This window comes from Blastomyces gilchristii, assembly GCF_000003855.2.
Source record: "Blastomyces gilchristii SLH14081 genomic scaffold supercont1.4, whole genome shotgun sequence".
NCBI lineage: Eukaryota > Fungi > Ascomycota > Eurotiomycetes > Onygenales > Ajellomycetaceae > Blastomyces > Blastomyces gilchristii.
In genome coordinates this window covers 4487501-4508506 of record NW_003101679.1, presented here as the reverse complement: position 1 = coordinate 4508506, position 21006 = coordinate 4487501, and the positions used below count along the sequence as shown (strand labels likewise).

The window sequence follows — 21006 nt, the reverse complement described above, 5'->3', positions numbered from 1 at the left end:
AGCATCGGCGCGGGTCACGGGACCTTGGGACAGTCGCAGGAAGCTCTTGAAGGTTTGACGGCGGGAGGAACACCAAAACACAACAACCACGGCAAAGACTCCGCAGACAAGAGTATATATCAGATCTAATTATCATATCCACTGCTACGGTGCACACGAAACTTCTCTCCTCATATCTCCTCCGCTTCGCCAAACCAAAAGATATGGCCATCCAGGTTTCCGGCCTGCTGTCATCTGCTTACTGAACCCCCGTCATCCGCCATCTCACCCGCACGCTTTCTCCCACGATCATAAGCTTTCCCTAGAACCACACAACTATAGAGTGGAGTACGCACATCCACGGGAATTTTGTTATTCTGCACATTAATTCCACACAATTAAGCTACTGCCATGCTGCGGATACGTTACCCATTCGCTGGTATGTAATGTGTCCACCTTCATGCTGGGCCACGCCAGTATCTACAGGCCCTCCCCCATCCTTATGCATGCCTTCAGCCTTTTCACTGCTACGCTTATCTTCTAAAAAAAAAAACATCGTTGTGAACCCAGGCGCATTTGCTGTCCTCTGCCTCCTATCCGCTTACGTCGGCCTCCTTCCAAATAGCGACAATGCGACTCCAGGCGGAGATGACAAGAATAAATCACCCACCTCCACCCGTCCTTCTCTCCAACCCAATGACAAAGTCCTCCACCTCGTAACCTTCTTCTTCCTCTCCCTCACATTCTACTGGGTCCTGGATACCACACGCCGACGCACCCTCCACCTGACCATCATGGTCTGCACAATGGGTCTCGGAATCGGTTCGGAAGTCCTGCAAGCCCTCCTCCCCAACGGCCGTTCTTTCGACCCCTTCGATGTCCTCGCAAATATCGTCGGCAGCCTAGGCGCTGTCGGCTTTTGTACATGGTACCACAAACGGATGCTGGAACGGCGGCGCAAGGCACGCTTTGGCACGGGGTTGGACGAAGTAGGCGATGATGTTGAGCTGGGAGGCGTTGGTGTAGAGAACGGGGATCATAGTGGACTTGGTCCGCAGGAAACAGGTGTCACGAGGGCGCCACGGACGCTGGAGCAGGAGGTGGACAATTGGGATGAGAATGCGGTGGATAATTGGGAGGAAGGGGATGACGATTTCCAGACGAGGACGAGCGCGGAAGGTGATGGGCAACGGACTCCCCCGAGTAGTTCGGGGAATGATGATATTGAGGAGGCCCGGAAGATACGTCCTGATTGATCAATTGATTGATTGCTCCATTTTCGACTTCTATCTTTTTTCGTTTCGTTTGATTTGATGGGCTAGCGAATAGATAATTGATTGGGTTTTTGGCTGGATAAAATATCTATTTTTTTGTTTTAGTACGACAGGAAGGAAAGCAAGCGACAACTTACAGGTACGCAAGGGCAAAAAAGAATTGCAAGCGGGAAATATACTCCAGCGGGTAGCGGGTTCATATATTGCTTCTCGACTTTATTTTTATTTTTATTTTTATTTCTATTTATTTTTTATTATTTTTGGTTTTCGCTCCATCTTGATTGCAATTTATGACAAACTGTATACAACTTTCTAAAACACATGTAGCGCATAACGGCACATGTTTACGGATTATTTTTTGCTCCGCTTTCACCTAAAGTCCGATCGAGGGTAGCATCTTAAGAATACAGTAAGTGGGCGCTTGCTGTCCAGGCAATATACTACTAAATATACCTGTGAGAATGACCTCCCACCGTTCCCGTTATGAATGCAATCTAGTATATATAATATGTTCAAGGCCGTGTTTCGTTTCAGTTATAATCGTTTTGCCTTTTGTCTCAACATTTCAAGATGTTACAATATTGTAACTACTTAGCTTGAACGACCGTGACGGCGGACCAGCCAACCAACGTCTGTCTGTTTCCAGCGAACGATTCAGAAAGAGAGGAAATAAAATGGAATAAGAAAACGTAGAGAAATATGAAATTTAGTAATAACGAAGAAAAAAAAAAAAATGCAAACCATAGCGGATGATCAGGGAGACCATCCTTTCCTAACCTCCTAATCCATCTGAATGACGAGTTCCTCTATGTATTCAAATACCCATCCCATGCAAGTCATTCACGAAACATTATGTGCGTTCAAAGAAACCACTATGAGAGTCATGACGATATAAATAAAAGAAAAAAAGGAAGAAAGGGGCCAGCAAGAAAGTGTTGCCAAGAATGGGACGGAACAAGGGGATGACGGAAAAAAGTTAAAGTGAAAATGCAAAATAATAACCACGGAAACTCAGATACCACATGGTGAAGTAAAAGACATAGAAAATCGATCATAGAAGGGACATGCAGGAAGGAATAAACCGATGTAAGTAGAAAGTTGAAAATGTATAAAAAAGAGAAAATGGGAAGGATATAATTGCCGTAAAGGTTCACCAACGCATAAGTTTACGGTATGTATCCAAAACGCGTAAGGGGTTATGAATGAAGAAGGGGGAAAAAAATGATAAGCAGCCTCCAGACCTCTATCTTTTGCCTGGGGTAGGGATAGAGTCGATGATGGGAACTAGCTCTTCTTTCTGTGTAGGCTCGAACGGGGTGTCGGAAGAGTACTTCGCCATCTTCTGCGAGCGGGATCCAGGAGACTTCACTTTCTTGTCATGCATATTAGTATTATTATTATCCCGGCCGAGGAAAAGGTGAGCCTGTTCCCTGAGAATATCGTAAAGAAATTGGTATTGCATTTCAGTATAGACCATGTGTATCCGCTGTTCACGGAGAAGATTCACCGTATCGAAGATCGGATCTGTGTCGTCGGTTGTCTTCAATAAGTTTCCCGTCTGCATCTCCCTTAGAAGGTGATCAATAGTTATGAACGTTCCTGTCCGACCTACGCCGGCACTACAGTGTACAATGCGAGGATTTTCCAGAGAGCCGGCCTTCTCAGCCGTAACTTTGGTCAACTCGACGATTGCATCGCGGTCTTTGCCCTCCGGCTTCATATAATCAGTCCACCCAGCAAATAGATAATGCCAGACAATCTTGGTTTGGGACTCAAGCTTAAGTTCGAGTTTGCGGATTTCACAACGACATTTGTCGTCGTAGGCATATTCCAGAAGGGACACTTTTCCAACAAAGGTTCTTTCCACCTCGTCATTCCCGTTGCGATCTACAAATGGATCGGCGGCTACGGCGCGAGAAAGGTGGAACACGGGTTCTTCCATAGTCAGTGGGAAATATGGCGAACATTTCTCTTTGCCTTGTTCATAACTCTGGGTGAGCATAATCACTACTGCAACATCTCCGGTTTCATGAAGCACCATACTCCAAAAGTGCTCTAAGTAGTCGGTTTTTGGACCCTGACGTGAAAAGGTTAGTGAATTCTTCGCCCGAAAAATAGATCAATAGCAAGGGGAGGATCACGTATTTACCTGTGCAGCAATGTAGCGAGCAGGGTTTCCGGTTTTAGAGTGGCTCAAAGAAATCGGAGACGCGTTGATAAAGTCGCATTCCCCATCCGGCACTTTAAGATGGATCCGAGAATGTGACCACACCTTTATATTGACATATCGATTCCTCGGTAGAATCTCTGGGCGATTCTCCAAAACCCATTTCCGCGATTCATTCCCCCCCGCTGGCCCTCCTATCCCCGACAATCTAATCGCTTGGAGCATCTCGATTTCGCTGAATTTCTTCTGAATTTCTGTTCAAGCCGTAAAAGACAGTAGCACATACATATTAGTCAATTGATTGGTACACAACTTCCAATGATTCTGTAACTAACCTGCACCTGAGCAATGTAAGAAAGCTGGAATGCCCCGTTTATCTCCGTTATCCTCAGTCGACATGCTGCCATTCTCCTCTTCTCCTGAAGCCGACGCCCACTGTCCCGAAGCCCTACTATCCACCGAGCGGGACCGTTTGGTCAATGGCGACTGGAAATGAGCCTCAGACATCTTCGCAGCGGTTTTACGTCGAAACGATTTGGCTTGGCCGAGGAGATCTCGTATTTTCTTTGGCGTGCGATGTCTTGAGTTGTTGCGCGAATAGCTACTTTGATAGTTCGGGGAAAGAGTCGAGGGGTTGTTGGCGGCTTTCAGGGAAGCGGAAGCGCCAGAGCCCACTGTTGAAGTTGGAGATGTGGCATCCAACGCAGCGGGACTAGGGCAGCTATCAGAGCTGTTCACTATCACTTGTGGTGCCAGGTTCGCTGTCCACTCGCGCAAGCGAGTCCTGGTTGAGGTAAATATAGGTGGTTGCACTTGGATGGTGATGATGGAATGGAATCGCCAGAACCACGAACAAGAAGCAAAAGGAATGACAGAACAAACGTGCATCAGCTGGTTAGATAGTTTCTAAACATGCTTTTACAGTTAGTGCTTGCTTCCCAACCGCTGGTCTCTTTAGCCAAGCGATCCGCTGGCGGTCGTGTGCTGTGTAGTCCGTAGCCCGGTGATGCCGTTGTTTGCAATTGGAGCTTCGCATCCAAATCGCGCTTATATCTAGCTATAGCCAGCAAGCCACCTATAAATATGACGTTATGAGTAGCTGATACTCAAGGGAGAAAGTGTTGAAGGATTGCAATGCGGGGGTCTATTATGATGTAGGCACTTCAGGGGTTTGCGCTGAGCCGAGTTGAACAACGACAAGGTATCCCTGCGACAGAGGTGTCAATCGACTATTTATAGCAGAGTTTCAGGCAAACTATCAGCACAGGAAAAGCGAGAGAAGTGTAGAAGACGAAGATCCGTGGTTGAAAAAGCGGGCTTGCTCGACGAGTGAAGCATGCAAGTGGTCAGTCTCTTGGTAAATAATATTTTTAGTTATGATTTCTTTTTGCCGGGTTGACCAGTTGACTATTTCTTAGACGCGCCACCAACTTCGATAGCGCCAAACCACGTAGGGCCGGCCACTCAACCAGTGTCACCACCGTTACAATCCTACCAAGGACGAACACCAGGACCACCAGGACCACCACGGCCATCAACGCATCGACAAACGTCCAAATCTTCTCGTTCTCGGTCGCCATCGTTCCACAAAGCCTGGAGCTTGGGACCACTTCCTGGGATTTCTCCAGACGCCTTTGAACTTCACTCTGCAACCCGCATGTAAGGAGAACATCGCGCCTTGCCGGATGGCAACAGCAAGCATCTGCACACAACCTGCATAGAACACAGCATGTGGTGGCTCCGTTTTCTTGAGGTATGTCATAATGTCAAGTTTTTTTAACTCAGGCGCTTGGCTGACACGGCCTTCTTCTTTCGCAGATTTGGCTCACTGCAAGAGTAAGCTGCCCATAGCCCAGTATGCATATCGAAGCAAGCATAATCTCGTTCTACATTTAACACATTTTCTCCTTCTTCTCCTTTTCGCCTGCGCCCTAGCTTTTATCGAGCCCTGCATTCCACAGAACAGTGAGGCATGTGCACAGGAAGGTCCAGGAAATTCGACATGGCAAATCTCCGGAAGATATGGGAGGCACCAATATCGATAGTCAGTTTCTCCCCCACCCCCTCCCAACTTGACCACCCCTAGGAAGGACAAGCAAATAAGGGACGCACCAATTTACTGACGGGTTGCGTTTCGAAACAAATAGAGCCAGAGGGCGGCCTCAAGCGATTTATCGAGCTGTTCCGTGAAGAACTGAAAAACCAAGCTGGAAAGGGCCCTCCTAAATCATAACCCAGCTCCGGATGCCCAGATTTCTTAATAAATACCCGTCTCCACATCTATATTATATGGACTTGCCCTATATGTTCCCCATGGACATGAGTTACCTCTCACGTTCGCGGCTCCGGTGATACGATAAAAATGTAATTATAACTTATATACCCCAAATGATATTTTCGCCTTGCCTTTGCCAAACACCCCGGGAAAAAAAAAAAAAAAAAAAAAAAAAAAAAAAGGCACGCGCTCCCTACCCCCGAACTAAAAATCCGGATAAAGATTGGGCTACTTCTGCTTTACACACCCCCGTGCGATGTGTCCCTCATTCTATCCGAAGAGCAATTTCTTTATTTCTTATTTTTCGTGCTTTCCCGCAGTTAAAATGCCAACTGTCAAAAAAAAAAAAAAAAAAAAAAAAAAATTTATCCACTTGCAGCTTGGCGTTGCGTACCTAGGATATGAGCATACAACAATAATGAAATTTTCGACAAAACATAATAGCTACTCTTTTTTTTTTTTTTTTTCTTACTTCTATTACTCTTTTAGCCATCAGAACTTACTTCATCTGTGGAGGCAAAAGATCTTTCCCATCTTCACTGATTTCCATTGGTGTCACACTCTCTTGTGCCTTGGTGCTTTTGATAGGATACTACTTCACCGTATAAACAGGAGGCAGGAAATGATATTCAATCATAGGTGCTACGGTCTATCCAGGGCGGCGTGGAAGTAATGTGATTGGCAAAAGAAGTCCGTAGCATTTGATACAGCGAATAAAAAAAAAAAAGCAATTTTCAGAAAAAGGAGTCAACGTAGAAACTAGAGCAACGAGATAGATGAAGCCAGGCAAAGATGAAGAAAAATGAAATCTATACTCCGTAACTAAATGTTTACAAAATCCATACAAATTTTATATCAAATAAATACACGAAGTGAAACTGACTGGAATGTTGGCCTGATATCATGTTCTAATTTTTTTAATTTTTTTTTCCTTGGCTAGCACTACCTGAGTACTTCAAGATCATGTAGGATAAGATACATTCACCATGGCAAATTATTCAGTTTTTTATGGAACCATTCCGCAAGGAACCCCAAGGCCGGGGGCCACAAGACACGCTGAGCCTCAAGAATTGAAAATGTTATATAAAACAAAAACGGACGCTCAAGCTACCGGAAAGGTGTAAAACTAATGACGATGGGCATGCCTCTTATGCATACGGACATGGTCCCGTTTGCGACTACCAGCCTCAGGCGCAGCGGTCTCAGCAGCTGCCGCGGCTGCTGTGATGGTCGTTACAACAAATTGCTCATAGTAATTAATCTTGTACACCGAGTTGCCGTTGGTGGACCAGCTCGTTGCCACGACCTTTCCGGCGGGGCACTCGCCATCGGGCGCATCGGTTATCTGGGGTTGTGAACCGGAAGGGTGATCGACTGTTGAGTAGCCGGGTGCCTCTGTTTCGGACGGGAGTGGCCCGTCGGTGGGCTGTGGGTCGACTGGTTTGACAACGGGCGGCTGGCTGGGCTCTGGTAGTTCGGAATGGGGGTAGTCGGTCGGTGCTTCGCATTCGGAATCGTCATCTTCAGGTGGTTCATTGCCTAGCTCGTCATCAGTTGGCGGTTCATTGCCTGGCTTATCATCGGTAGGCGGCTCATTGCCGGGCTTGTCGTCGGCGGGAGGCTCATTGGTGTCCGGATCCTCACCAGCTGGTGGCTCGGTTTCCACGGGCGGAGGAGGCTGGGTTGGGAACGATGAGGGGGCCTCCTCTACAGACGAAGTGGTTGCAGTCGGGGACGGTTGAGGGTAACCTTGAGACGGCGATGGCTTATCTGGATCTTCTGAGGGTGGAGTGCCCGGCTTTGCGTAGCCGGGGCCGTCTGAAATGGGAACATTTTCTGGCAGTCCATTCGCGCGCCGGTCGAAGCTCTCGCCTTCAAGCATTGGCGGAGTGCGCATCTTGCACTTGTTCTGCACGGAGTCTTTCTGAAGAGTAAATTGGCGACAATCCTGCACAGTTCCAGAGTTGCTGGTGCATTCGTCCACGGCCTTCTGGAGGAATTTCTCATCCCAACCATTCATGAAATCGCCATGATAGCCATACCCTGTGGGGTCACCATTAGAAAAAACAAATCTTCCAGCCTTCCCTTTATAGGCGCTGGTATCCCAAATCGTCTCAAAAAATATAGACACCAGCCGGATGGGGTAGCCGGGGGGGCAGAAGCCATTATCGATGCGACTTGGATAGGCCATATGGTCTTTGTGGTTGGGAGAATCAGTCCGTACTCCATCCCAGCAGGAAGGGAAGAAGATTTCGGAACGGATGCCATGCTTGCAATTGGTATCGATATAATTTTTATCGGGCAACTTGTGAGGAATGTGGTAAGGTTCGGGGTGCTTGTCGTAGTTCAAGCAAGTAAATCCAATGTTTTTTTGAGCGTCTGTGAAGTTGCGTTGGAGATTGCTGCCGGCAAGCATTCTCAGACCAGGGGGAAACGCATGGACTTTCTCTCCAGGCTCGTGCCGTTGAAGGTAGTACCTACTGAGCGTCAGTGCTGGCAACATCATAAACAATACTAAAAAGAACCTTGCTTGCAAGACGACAAATCTTTGAGAAGTGAACCTACACGAGCATTCCACCAACCTGTTTAACCAACTCTGTAGATTTGTCCGGATGCTCAAAGTACAGTGCCGGCGCCCAATACAGGGACATATCCTCAATCACTTCACAGGATGTGCATTCAGATGCCCTGAGCTCGTCATATGTATTGGTCAAGCCAAGATCTAGGAAAGATTAGAGAACCGAGATCAAGCGCCTCAGCCTACACTGGAAATGGAGGCAGCAGAAATGGAGAACGTACTCCCAGCTCCGTGGAGCGCATGAACATGACCGGAGCGTTTTCCAGGATTGACGATGGGATCGATAGGGCCGAGCCCCACGCGGCCGCGGCATGGCAAACGCCAGAACGCCAATGCAGGCGAGATCGTCGCCGCTAGGACGACAAGTAAACGCATTGTTGCGAGAGGTAGAGACCGGCTCTCAAGCAATCTTGATCGGCAAGAATGAGAATCTCGGCCAAAGCGAGTCTATTGGGGCGCTGAGGTGTAGAAAGCAAGCCTCCGACCAAGGGAATTGGACGACAGATATATATATATAATCTATATACGCACGCAGCCTTTCAAGATTGCTATCCTCGCGAGAGAAAAGAATGAATGCCAGAATCTAGCTCTGGCAGGACGAAGAAAGGAGTGTGAGGGCAAAGTGACCCCCTAAAAAAAAAAAAGGACCAACAAGAAGAATGTTGCGGTTCCAAAGGAGTGGCCTGCTCACTGAGCCATCGAGAAGGGGAGGTGGTGCTCTTTTAATCCAGCCATGAGGGACAGGTAAGAAAGACCAAGAACCCATAATCTAACGAGAGTGTCAATACTCCGTGTGGCTTCCCTTAAGCCTGCCAGCTGTCAGAACATGTCATCCTGGAGTCAATAAGCGCTGCATGGTTAGCCAGGCACAAGATGAATTGCCTTGCATGTTTCGAGCCAACCAAGCCGCCTCTCACCAGTGGACAAGCGCAGCCGTGTTTTGGATGCGTGATTGCACTTTTATACCAGGGAGTAATTTCCCTGGCCTTTTGCCATGACCTTATTTTTCCTTGGACCAAAAAGTCATTTTCAGGGCGAATAAGAATCACCGGCAGTACAGCTAGTCAAATGTCCAGGAGGGGGCTGACAGTCCGTTTTCTGTCCTCTAGAGCCCGCTCGAATTTCGAACCAGAATCTTGGTTGAACGGTGACCAGTGACGTCCAGGGAAGCTTATTAAAAGAAGCCTAAAACTCCATAAATAGATGCGTGTGTGAGGGTGGTTGGGCAATCGAGCCTCCAGATTCTCTCGGCGGCCCCCCTTTCAATGCCAACATGCCCAAAATCTCATCTGTCACTCTGGCTAGAAAACAATTACCGAGATTTGTCACGTAGTTACTCTTCTTGCCCTAGTAACAAAGTTCAGTGTACTCGAAAGAATATTAGAAGTTTTGGAATTAACTTACTACCTCGGTGCTCATTCTTTTCCGCTGCAGCGTATCAGTTCTTGTCCAGATTTTCTCATCGAGGCTGCTATGCAAATAATGGGCGCTGAAGCGAGGCGATGTTGATGCTATTTTGCTCGAGTCCAACTTCGAACTAGCCTTGAATTTGCATGCTCGAAACGACTCCCGAGAGAAACCCGCTAAGGTGCAGCGGCGTGTCGCATCTTATTTAGCATCACAGACGGTTGTTTTGGTCCAAGGAACACAAAATCTCACTCGAAGCTCGAACGTCAGCCTCACCCACAAGCAAATTCCGAAGCTCCAGTTCGTTCGGCTCTTTGCTCGAATTCTTGACCAAACCGCTGGGCCCTGGTTGCCACGTTATCATGGCAGCAAAACCCCCCGGGTTGATATTGGTCCCGGAACCGCTAATTTCTCGGAGATTGCAGGTCATGACAAGGATGGGATGCATGGAGATCAAGTGTTCGGGGTTTCTTTCAAGTCATCCACATCCACCACATTACGTTCGCTCGAAGAGGCATGGAACACTCACACTTTTTAATTAAGAAGTACGCTTCGTGGCATTACTCTGTGCAAGAAAATAGAATAAAGATGAAGAAATGCATCCAGCATAAGCGTCGGTCACCACAGCCTCTTGAAGAGTTTTTGAAATTATATTGCAGTTCACAGATGGTCAGGTCAGGTTGCCACACACACTGTCAAAGGTCAAAGTGATTCTTCAACCTCTCAAGGCCAAATGTAGTTGTCATCTAAGTCAGTTTTTACATCTGTATCTCCATGCAGAGTTCTTTTGCCTATCAGAAGATGATTGCGCTGACCAAAAGCATATGGCTAGTTCCTTGGACCAGAATAGAATGTGATGTGGAAAGGGCATCCAGAGTTATCAATTGTATGACTTTTGCAGCCATCGACTTCTGCAACATCAACATCCAGCAATCCAGGCCAACAAACCTTTGATGGGCCTATGGTTCAAAAGACAGCCTCTGTACACACAAGAACCGTACATACACCACAGTCCTTTGGGATGATGAGGATAAATGATGATGAAAATGAAGAGTACTCAGAGCTCGTGCGGAATAATCGAATTATTCATTTAAGCCGAGATGGCCTCGTTTTGATGTTCTGAAGCAGGCTCTGTATATAATCACCCCATCGAGCAGCAATCATCAAATGTACTCTCGGGTGATGCACATAACATACCATTTCTCGATATTTCCCCACGAAACTCACGGACCATGTTCTGAACTTTAGAGCGACCGGGTTAGCCTTGACCTGTTGATAGGCATTGGGCCACTCCAATCGAAATCACCCTTGAAAATGGGCCGGATGAAGAACCGCCCGCAGTGGATATGGATAATGGATACCCAAGGGAAACCAAAACACACGGGCCAGATTTACTACCTGCGGTGGTAGATATTGTTCAGAAGCCCTTAGCTAGAGCTGAGTGACTGGATGTATGTACATTACATACAGTACAGTCTATTGTGCCTCTTATATCACGAGCAATTGGTGCACAGTACAGGCCAGGTAAGCTGTTCCCTGTCTGGAATTCAAGAGCTGAGATTGTATGTATGTACATGTACATGTACATTACTTGGGGTTATTGGTAACAAGCAACAACCAACAACAACATTAGAAAATAATAAAAGACTTTCGCGAAAAAATGAGGTGCTTTGAGGAGGGCTTTTTTTGCCTTAGAGAGTTAGCAATGGCTGTAATTTCACAGCAATTCTGCAAGTATAGAAAGTACGGAGCTACAAGGACATCCAAAGGCCTGACTGAATAAGGAGACCTTCTTCAACAGTCAAAACAGGATTTGAATTGAAAATAAAATAAAATAAAATAAAAAATAGTAACTAATTAGTTACCTTCATAATAGGCAACACAATAGTTCAAGAGTATAGTCAAAACAAAAACTAACTATTTGATAAGAGTTGATGATAAAAAGGTTGACTGACCATGGGCGGGAAGGTTTTCAATGAAAAATCTTCAACCAAGCCAGCCAGCCCTAATTTGGTGTTCGGGGGGAAGAAAGGACTCGTAAGTGGCGCCTAATGATCTCCCGGCGACCACCGATAGAGATGGGTCCGCCGCCTTCTGGGTCCCACCCCACCCCACTCACTGCCAGTAGCAGTACGGAGTAGTAGAAATGGAACGAAAAGAGAGGAGGAGAGAAGAGAGGGAAAGAATATATATGTATGAACGAAAAGAATCGATATAAATAGAGAGATATATATATATATAAATAAGAGAATACCAAGAAACGGAGATATGCATCTCATTCGCCCTGGTATTTTTCCGAGACTTTGGAACTTCTCCTCCGCAACCACCAAGGCATATATCTCATCTCATCTCATCCCATCTCAGCCCCAGAATGATGAAGAAAAAAAAATTAAATTTCTCAAACCATGATGATTCAAGACCTCTGTCCTAAAACGTTCAACACAACGCCTCACACAAAACCTTCAACCCACATGCAAAATAAAAATCCAGCACTTAAAAGAACAAACGCCAAGTTTAACAAACCTCTCTCTCTTCTTCAAGTGGCTTTGATATGCAAAAAAGAAAAAAAGAAAAAAAAAAAAAGAAAAAAAAAAAAAAAAAAAAAGGCGAGGGTTCCATCTTGGACTCCCAACGCCTGAATGCAACGTTGGCGAATTAATTATGAATGATACATGATAAATGATACATGCATACGAGAACGCCTTACATTTAATATATATCCCACGCCCGTTTCCTCTATATGGAATTAACAAGATAGTCATGGGTTCGGATTTCTGCAGAGCTTAAGAAGTTTTAGCGGGCATTAGAGCCGACTATTGCCAGCTGAAGCTCTACTATGCGTAAAGGAGGGGGTGATGTGATTGATGGCTGGAGAATCATGCATGAATGGTTGATGTGGTTTATGGTTTGGTCAGTGAGTGAGGAAAAGGTTGTTGAGGACGGAGTGATATGCTGTGTATGTAGAATATGTATGTGTATCTTGGAAAAGTTGGAAAATCAGTCAAAGGCTTGATTGAAAGAACAGAGTACTCTGTACAATATCGGGTGCTCTTGAAGCAACTTCTCAGTGAAAAGAAGTCTATATATGTAAGAGACTGTTTGATTGACTTTCTTCTCCATATACAATTCTGCTGATACGGAGTAAAATGGCATGTCATTCATGAAGACCTTGTGTATTAGACAGACAAATGTTTCTATATATTCATTTGAGAGTTGAGAAAGAGTATCATTGATACAGCTGTAATCTGATTGAAAATCAAAAGTCTCCAGCAACACATTATTCTTCAATCTCTGGGTAATAAAATAGAATAGTGAAATACTCATTCATAAGAATTCTTAAATGTAATTAGCATATCTTCTTCTATTTCTGAACATCAGAGCTTCCAGCTATTTTACTTGCAAGGTTAGAAGAGAGAATGTTCAGCACTCACACATACATACTGATGATAGATATATTTAGAATAATAACAGTTACTTCCTTGCATGGTCAACAGTTCTATATCTGTTCAGAACTATTCTAAGCATTGTTGACAGAGTTTCCACATATCTATATCTCTCTCATTCTTGAAATCCTCTGCCATATATGTACTGTACCTGAATCAAGAAAACAGATTAGTTCCGTTCAAGTGATACTTAGGATATACAATTCCCCGTTGGCCGGGAGAGGTAATTTTGGTAATTTTTGCGCAGCGGACAAAAATAATAATAATAATATAAATATATTCCGCACATACACACATACAATCATTGTAACTGTACACAGCTGGTACAGTACATTACATACAGTACGTACCTGCACAGCCCTCGAGTCACCAGTGTTACAATGTTACAATGTGATCACGGTGCCATTTTCTCCGCTGTGAGACTAGGCCTGATGTAGTTTAACAGTGTCCACCCGACAGGGGTACGCACCGCACTTCCAACCAATAGAAACGCGGAACCGGCCTCGAATGGAGTCAAAACGGGCAATGATGTATGGGTCTAATCCAATCGGGTGTAAGGCACAACGGCCTGGCTCCACGTGGTGTCTCAGAACAGAAACTTACTCCCGTTATTTACAATAATAACACTGTATTCTGCTGCAGCGGGTATTGCCCATCCCCCGCACGGACGAGATCTGGTATTAAGCGGTATCGGGTTTCGACTCCTGATGCTGTTTTTTTGCCTCGTAACTACAGCGTACAGCGTACTCTGTAATTAATCAACATCCAGTTCGTTCGTTTCGTTTCGTTTCGTTTCGTTTCGTTCGTTCGTTTTTTTTCTGTTTCTCTCGTTTCTTTCTTCCACATCCACATTCCACATCCAACAATCTTCATCCCTCTCTATATTATTCATCCATTCCTCTATCACTACTTTCCATCCCGCGCTTGTTGCGACGACTTTCATTCTCTCTCTCTCCGTATCCATTTTCTTTCCTTTCTATCTTCAATCTCTCGTTTAATGTTCCTTTGATATATATACATACCTCCATCCATCTATCTATCTGGATCTGGTGGCTACTAGTTTCCTCAATCAGGCCGCGTAACCCTCGCTCGCTCCCCTCTTGTCCTCCAGTCGCTCGCTGCCAGCCACCGCCAGTCACGATGCGGTGGACACCCTCCTTATCCCTTCTGCTGCTCTCAGTCCTCTTGCTCGCCATAGCCGTCGTTGGCGCTGAGCAACCAAATCACCATGGCAGGAAGAGACAGATAATCAGCATCGACGACCCAGCGGCATCAGCGACCGAATCTCCATCCGAAGAACCAACAACCACCACCACCACCTCCACCACCAGCACACGAGAAGACCCAACAACCACTTCAGAGACCACCAAAGAAGAACCAACCACCAAACCCAGCGATTCCCCCACCTCCAAAACCACCACCAACCGCCCAACCCGACCAACAGATCGAACAACCCCCCGTCCCACCCGCACACCCACCCCGCCTCCAACCCGCTCCTCCGTCATCATCGTCACAAACACCATAACCCTCAGCGGCAGCACCTATGAACAAACCTCTGCCTCAACCATCGCTCCAGGCCAAACCCTAGCCCCAGGCCTCGGTAACGACGCTGGTGGCCGCCGCACCTCCTCCGGCCTCAGCGAGTCCTCCGAGCGCGTCATCATCGGCGTCGTAGTCGGTGTAGGCGGCGCCGTCATCCTGGGCGGCCTGGCCTTCGTCGCATGGCGGTTGCGCCGCAAGCGCAACGCACGCGGCCTGGGCGACGACGATGACCTGATGAACGCCGGCACAGCCGTTGGCTCGTCGAGCCTTGAGACCTCGACCACGGCGGCGGGGGCGAGCCCGTTCAAGTCTACGTTGGATCAGTATCATCATCCTGGCGGGGTGAATCCGTCGTCGAATTTTTAGATGATGAGAAGGGGCGACTTCGTGTTTTTTCTCTCTCTTTTTTTTTTTTTCTCTGGTTGCTTTCACTTTTTACTTGAAGATTGTAAAATGCGCGGCATTTGATTAGAATCTGGGCATGAAGCATCGCTTAAGGTGTGCGAAACAAGCTTTTTTTTTTTTTTTTCTTCGCCTGGAAGAAGTTGGGGTTGATGATGTTTTTTTATTTTAATGTTGGCTGGCTGCATTATTTTCCTGTGTTTTGTTGTCAGGTAATATCCCCGCTCTCAACACTGACACGGATGGTTTTTTTTTTTTTTTTTTTTTTTTTTTTTTGTTGTGATATTTTGAACTTATGGGCTTGGAGTTAGAACTTGATATCTTTTTTCTTTTGTTTCCTCATGTTTTATATTTCTTTATTGTCTTCTTTATTATTTCCATTTGAATTATTTCCTTTCTCACAGCCAATCTTTCAACAACAGAAAACCCCCCAAAAAAACTCTTACAGAAAGGAAAGCACTTTGAAAGCAAGCACATCACCACCACACTGCACTGTGAAAGGAATGAGAACTTATCTCTCGTCAGCTACCTACAAATTAACTATAATGATTAATACTCTCTTTGATATATTACATAGCATCATCATTATTGCATCTGATTCTGATACACCTGTTATATACATTTCAACTCTCTTGTCAATTAAAGCGCTCATGTTGTTGGAAAACCTCCGGCCAAATCAGCAAGCAGTATGGAACTTCATTGTAGTAGGCAGGTATTCATATAGTTATATGAGCCTCCCATGGCAGACTACATAGCTGCCACAAGCATATATGCATGTATGGCGCTTTAGATATACAATATACCTGCGCCATATGACATATTCAAGTGGGGGTATCCTTACGCATTGCCAGGAGGAAAGTCGTCAACGCATTGTGCATTATAAAGGGACAGGATCAGCCTCCCTGCTCCTCTCTTGGTATTATTATTCCAGCCCATAAACGCCCTCATTAATCACTCTTGGTAAGACAACTGCTATTGAGTGGGGGGTGTGGAAAGACTCGCTGAAACAGAGGGGAAAAAAAGAAAAGAAGAGAAAAGAAAAGAAGAGAAAAGAAAAGAAAAGAAAAAAGAAGAGAAAAGAAGAGAAAAGAAAAGAAAAGAAAAGAAAAGAAAAATCACCACTGAAATCAAAAACCTACTCACTCCCCCCCCTTCCCCTTGGGCTCCGTGACATACCCATGCCTGGCAAGCTTGCCATCCTCCAACACAACAAAATACTCCGCATCCTTGATAGCTTCTAGCCGGTGCGCGATCGTCACAACAGTCGAGTCCCTCAGCTCCTCGCGGATAATCTGCTGGATCTCTAGGGAGCTCTCATGGTCAATCGACGCCGTCGCCTCGTCGAGAATGACGATGGGGCTCCGTCGCAGCACCGCTCTTGACAGGCCGATTAGCTGGCGCGGGCCGTGGCTAAGGTTGCGACCGCCCGCCTCGACGTCTGTATCCAGCGTCCACCCGTGCCTGTTCTGGTTCTGGCAAACGCGGCGGAGGACATCCGCACACTCGGCATCGGAGTAGTCGCCTACCGGGTCCAGATTCAGCCGGATGCTACCGGGGAACAGAACGGGCTCCTGCGCAACGAAGGTGACCCGCTACCGCAGGGCCTGCGTGTGCACCTTGGCGATGTCGATGTTATCGATCAGAATGCGACCGGAGTCCGGGCGTACGACGTTCAGGAGAGACAGAGCCAGGGCCGACTTGCCGCTCCCCGTGCGGCCCATCACGGCGGTAGATGATCCTCCCGGGATCCGAAGGGAAATGTTCAACAGAGACGGGTCGAGATGAGGTGCGTAACGCACAGTCGCGTCTTCAACGACCATATCGGAGCCGAAACGGGGCCACGCAGCTGGTGGCTCAATGCTGCCGGACGGCTCCTGCTCGACATGACACAGTTCGTCAACCCTCTCCACAGACACGAAATCCATCTGGATCTGGCCATACTGTAGGTACAGGGACTTGATAGATACGACAAAGCCGTCTGCCGCGACGAGGACAAACGCAATCATGCCCGCGGAGATACCGGTATAGAGAGCCAATATAGTAAGGCAGAAAATCGACATGGCAGACAGGCTTTGGAAGCGATATGTCAACCAGGCCTGCAGGGACCAATAGAAGTGGTCCATGCCTTGGAATTTATCAACGACGCCAATGACTCGATCCATGAACCGTTTCTCCGCGTGGAACGCACGGACGGTAGTCAAGCCATGTAGAAGCTCGCCAAAATTCGACATCAGCGGGGCTCAGCGAAACCATTTCCAAGCGCCTTAGATGCTGCGACGACGGGAAAAATCGCAAAAATATGTAGACGAATGTACCGGTCAGCACCACCGTGAACGCTAAGAAACTCGGAGTAATAGATGCAATCACTACGACGGAGGTTACCCAGGTGATCGCCATGAAGTTGAATAGCCTGAACTGCTGGCTGATGTTGCCATCCACAACGCCAATATCTGAGGTGAGGCGGTTCATCAGTCGGCCTATTGGCGTCACATCGAAGTATCTGAATGTCGCCGAGCTCACACGCACCATGGCTCGGGTAAACATTGGTTTGCTGGCATAGTATACGACGACAACCATTACAAGGGATGCGAGTAGGAGGTTGATGGTTTGGAGCGTGGTGATGGCAAGAAAAGCCCAGAGCCACGGGCGAACATCGTTAGCGGGCCGTGGGAATGTGTCGGAGGGTGTCGTGGGGAGGATAAAAGCTTCCACGGCAGGAAGAGACTGAGACTGAGACCTATCAATATTGGACATGCCGTGATTGCTGCCCATGAAGCGCATTAATACCTGCTCCTTCTCATACGCTTCACCCCAGTCTTTGAGAAACCAAGACGGGCCAACCGCGGACAAGCGGTAGACTGTCAAGACAACAACGAGCACAGCCCACCATCTGAGTTTGCCCGCCTTGATGTAGCCCCAATAAACACTGCCCTTAACCCCCCCTTTGGCCCGATGTTCTTCCTCGATGAATTTGTCAGGCACTGTCTCCGAAAGCTCGTCAACAGGGCTTTCAGGCGCTGTTTGCGTTGTGTCATCTGTCAGGGTTCCTGCCCGAGTGTTATCCCCGATCAGCATTGAACGGATATATTCCTTATCATACGTTGTAGCCCGTCCGTCGTCGATGCTAATGATTTGTTGCGCAAGACTGTGAACCAGCGTTGTGCGGTGAGTAACAAGGACAACGGTTCGGTTCTGCATTAAAGGTCCAGACAGACATTTGCTGACCACTGCCTCTGCGGTGTTAAAATCGAGGGCTGACAAGGGATCATCAAGAAGAAGAACTTTAGCTGAGCTGTATACAGCTCTTGCAAGAGCGACACTTGCCTTTTGGCCGCCAGAAAGTCCAGTGCCGTTCTCTCCAATAAGAGTTAGATCCCCATGTTTAAAGCTAGCCATATCTTGACCTAGGCAACAGGCATCCAAAACTAGTTTATAACGTCTCTCATCATATGGTAATGAGAACAGAATATTTTCTCGAATGCTCATGCTTTGTAGCCATGGTGTTTGGGCGAAGTAACCAGTCATATGATTAGGAATATGAGAGACACCTGTTGTTTTATCCATTTCGCCGAGTAGCGCTAGCAGGAAAGCCGTCTTCCCAGAGCCAACCTTCCCTGAAACAACAGTCAAGCCCTCGGGAATCGTAACACATAGATCCGAAAGAACAGGAGCGTCAGTCCCGGGCCAGGCATAAAACTACAAGACTCAAGTTGGATAGGGCCGGAATCCACAGAATCATCGGATGGCTCCGTTTCCTTGTCTGGTTCTGACATGAAATCTTCGATCCTTCCCAGCGCAACTGAGGCGTTCATAAAAATAGTAATTAGGTTTGGGATACGTTGAATGCGTATCTCCAGCATGGTGAAAAGATGCAAAGCAGGGAAAATGATATCGATACTCAACTGTTGCTGAGCCAAGACAGTATAGGCATAGAGGGCCACAACGGGAAACAATCCGCTGGAAAGGGAACTAACTACCCCAAGCATAATTCCCCAGACGCCCGTAATGATGCGCAGACGTAGTTCGTGTTTTCTGGCGTCCGCGACCTGATTTAGCCAGTGTTTCTGCCATCCATACCATCTCAGGTGACGGATTGCTTCGACAAATTGAGAAGTAATTCGAAGTCGAGAGTCCGTCGCTTTTCTTCTTACCCGCTCCCAGCGAACCAGTATCCAGGTGATGAAGGCGTTGAGAACCTGAGCGACTAGCACAGTGACGACACCGAGTAGACATGACGGCCCAAGTAGGCTCCACACTAGGAAAATGGCAATAATCAGCCCGAGGGTAGCATCGAGTAGAGAATCAAACTGCCAAAATCGCTCGGAAATCTCGTAGACATCCCCTTGGATAAGGTTCAATATTTTTCCCATTGATGCAGCCTCGTTTGATTCTGTGCCGCTGTCGCTGGTTCTACTTGATTTGAATGGATTCCACCACGGGGCTCTTCTCTTCTTGGCTGACTTCTTCCCATCATCCGCGTACTCGCCCGGAGGCTCTTCGGTTTCGCGAGTGGCCCCAGAAGATTCCGCTTGAAGCTTTTGACCGGACACGTTCTTCCTTGACAAAGCCTTTTCATAAACCATCATGATCATCTCGCCACGGCTTCTCTCGTAGCATCGTCTACCATACCAAAGATTTAAGACTTGCACTTGTGCTCCAACCACACGGATCATCATCGTTAAGAATGCATACGTAAGAGGCATCCGCTTAGGAATGGCTGGGTCTTTGGTAACCTGTAGGAGCTTCTGCAGGAGAAGTGGTGAAGAGGAATCTAATAGTCGTTAAAAAGGACAATTCAGTCATAGATAGAAAAATGCCCACCTACCGCAAGCTGTTCTCACAAACCAAATCAGTGTCAAGATGAGCAGGTCAATTCCATTCGCTTGTAGCACCCGGCTAAGCACTGACCCTTTGAGCCGACTAAACCTCTCGTGCAGCCTATGGTGCTGAAACTCAAATGGAAGAAACCAAACGTCTTCTTCGTTCAACTGTCGTCGCTTTCCTGCAGCAATCAGCGGTGCCATCCAGGAGACACTGAGAAATTGCCAGTCGCAAGTTGTCCTCGGGGCTCCGCAGTGTGCTATCCGGTCGATGGCCAACTGGACTTATATCGCTAGATGTAGCGGATGCCAGACGGAATGGCATAAGAAGGATGGTGAAAGATGCTGTTCCCGCCGCGACAGCTGAAGCATAACCAGCGACGGCATCAAGTACATTAGACCTGTCAGTAAACGGAGTTGAATGGGAGTCTAACTACGAGGACTGCAGTGAAATACACGAGCATCAAAAGTGGGCAAGTCCTTGGGCGTTTAACAATAATCAGCAGCATAGCAACAACCTGCTCGCGCGTCAGTGATGCGGCCTTGACGGATGTAGCAGGCTGGACGACACACCCATGATAAGGGGAGAATTGCGTCGCTCCAAACAAACGGGCTGTAGGTCAAGCGGACAAAATCAGCAACCAAACCCAGGAATGTTTCGAAGTACAGAGCGATCACCCAAGTTGGTGGAGATTCGCCCTCTTCAGGTGGTAGCTCGGATAATTGACCGCCAGTCTCGAGAACGAAAGGGCCGCAACCACCCCGGGCGCCACTGGGGCACGTAATGGTCCAGCATGTAGTAGAGAGAGATGAGAGTAATCAAAATGGCAGGAATAAAAGACAAATATGGTTCCGCACAGGGCGAGAACCGCGCATTGTCAGGATCCTGCGATCCAAATTAGTTCGTTTCCTGTTGAACACCATAACAGCGCAGAATATTATTACCCATATTGTACGGCAATGACCCAATTGAAGTCCGTTTCGCATTGGTTGCGGAAGGGCCTGTTGTTGTAGTGATATAGATCCCATGGTCCCAAGGCGTATGTATTTAGCTTCGCCAGGATATTCGAGGTGAGGTGAGAGATGTGAGGACGTCTCATAGCGTCGGTGGTATATTCT

The 21006-nt window shown here is 47.1% G+C and overlaps 6 protein-coding genes across 6 annotated transcripts; 2 read left to right on the top strand and 4 right to left on the bottom strand.

Annotated features, from left to right (window-relative positions):
* Nucleotides 1-64: 64 nt before the first annotated feature.
* On the top strand, nucleotides 65-1853 carry BDBG_03153 (VanZ domain-containing protein). The gene is made up of 2 exons (XM_002626930.2): nucleotides 65-418; nucleotides 550-1853. The coding sequence occupies exons 1-2, from the start codon at nucleotides 391-393 to the stop codon at nucleotides 1233-1235; spliced, it is 714 nt and encodes a 237-aa protein (XP_002626976.1). The 5' UTR covers nucleotides 65-390; the 3' UTR covers nucleotides 1236-1853.
* BDBG_03152 (protein-tyrosine phosphatase 2) lies at nucleotides 1513-4838 on the bottom strand. The gene is made up of 3 exons (XM_031721132.1): nucleotides 3756-4838; nucleotides 3403-3674; nucleotides 1513-3330 (listed from the first exon to the last, which is right to left on the bottom strand). The coding sequence occupies exons 1-3, from the start codon at nucleotides 4306-4308 to the stop codon at nucleotides 2497-2499; spliced, it is 1659 nt and encodes a 552-aa protein (XP_031577565.1). The 5' UTR covers nucleotides 4309-4838; the 3' UTR covers nucleotides 1513-2496.
* Nucleotides 4839-6577: 1739 nt separating this feature from the next.
* On the bottom strand, nucleotides 6578-8693 carry BDBG_03151 (WSC domain-containing protein). The gene is made up of 3 exons (XM_031721131.1): nucleotides 8495-8693; nucleotides 8261-8417; nucleotides 6578-8172 (listed from the first exon to the last, which is right to left on the bottom strand). The coding sequence occupies exons 1-3, from the start codon at nucleotides 8646-8648 to the stop codon at nucleotides 6822-6824; spliced, it is 1662 nt and encodes a 553-aa protein (XP_031577564.1). The 5' UTR covers nucleotides 8649-8693; the 3' UTR covers nucleotides 6578-6821.
* A 765-nt stretch (nucleotides 8694-9458) lies between these two features.
* Nucleotides 9459-11527, bottom strand: BDBG_03150 (uncharacterized protein; the record flags this gene model as incomplete). Its single annotated transcript, XM_031721130.1, has 3 exons — nucleotides 9933-11527; nucleotides 9678-9856; nucleotides 9459-9620 (listed from the first exon to the last, which is right to left on the bottom strand). Exons 1-3 carry the CDS (start codon nucleotides 10126-10128, stop codon nucleotides 9459-9461), a joined length of 537 nt encoding a protein of 178 aa, XP_031577563.1. The 5' UTR covers nucleotides 10129-11527.
* A 2428-nt stretch (nucleotides 11528-13955) lies between these two features.
* BDBG_03149 (cell wall protein) lies at nucleotides 13956-15338 on the top strand. The gene has a single exon (XM_002626926.2). It carries the CDS (start codon nucleotides 14264-14266, stop codon nucleotides 15029-15031), a length of 768 nt encoding a protein of 255 aa, XP_002626972.1. The 5' UTR covers nucleotides 13956-14263; the 3' UTR covers nucleotides 15032-15338.
* Nucleotides 15339-16206: 868 nt separating this feature from the next.
* On the bottom strand, nucleotides 16207-20091 carry BDBG_03148 (ATPase; the record flags this gene model as incomplete). Its single annotated transcript, XM_031721129.1, has 5 exons — nucleotides 16207-16615; nucleotides 16664-17306; nucleotides 17383-18763; nucleotides 18799-19838; nucleotides 19893-20091. The coding sequence occupies 5 exons, from the start codon at nucleotides 20089-20091 to the stop codon at nucleotides 16207-16209; spliced, it is 3672 nt and encodes a 1223-aa protein (XP_031577562.1).
* Nucleotides 20092-21006: the final 915 nt, after the last annotated feature.

What these genes read in the sequence shown, in the direction of transcription:
- BDBG_03151 (XM_031721131.1), bottom strand. Translation starts at nt 8,648, where the DNA reads ATGCGTTTACTTGTCGTCCTAGCGGCGACGATCTCGCCTGCATTGGCG. An exon ending in TGCGCTCCACGGAGCTGGGA is followed by an intron (nt 8,418 to 8,494) that starts GTACGTTCTCCA and finishes AATCTTTCCTAG; the next exon opens with ATCTTGGCTTGACCAATACA. An exon ending in CAGGTTGGTGGAATGCTCGT is followed by an intron (nt 8,173 to 8,260) that starts GTAGGTTCACTT and finishes GACGCTCAGTAG; the next exon opens with GTACTACCTTCAACGGCACG.
- BDBG_03152 (XM_031721132.1), bottom strand. Translation starts at nt 4,308, where the DNA reads ATGCACGTTTGTTCTGTCATTCCTTTTGCTTCTTGTTCGTGGTTCTGG. An exon ending in CTTACATTGCTCAGGTGCAG is followed by an intron (nt 3,675 to 3,755) that starts GTTAGTTACAGA and finishes CGGCTTGAACAG; the next exon opens with AAATTCAGAAGAAATTCAGC. An exon ending in CTCGCTACATTGCTGCACAG is followed by an intron (nt 3,331 to 3,402) that starts GTAAATACGTGA and finishes TTTTCACGTCAG; the next exon opens with GGTCCAAAAACCGACTACTT.
- BDBG_03153 (XM_002626930.2), top strand. Translation starts at nt 391, where the DNA reads ATGCTGCGGATACGTTACCCATTCGCTG. An exon ending in GATACGTTACCCATTCGCTG is followed by an intron (nt 419 to 549) that starts GTATGTAATGTG and finishes TTGTGAACCCAG; the next exon opens with GCGCATTTGCTGTCCTCTGC.
- BDBG_03149 (XM_002626926.2), top strand. Translation starts at nt 14,264, where the DNA reads ATGCGGTGGACACCCTCCTTATCCCTTCTGCTGCTCTCAGTCCTCTTG.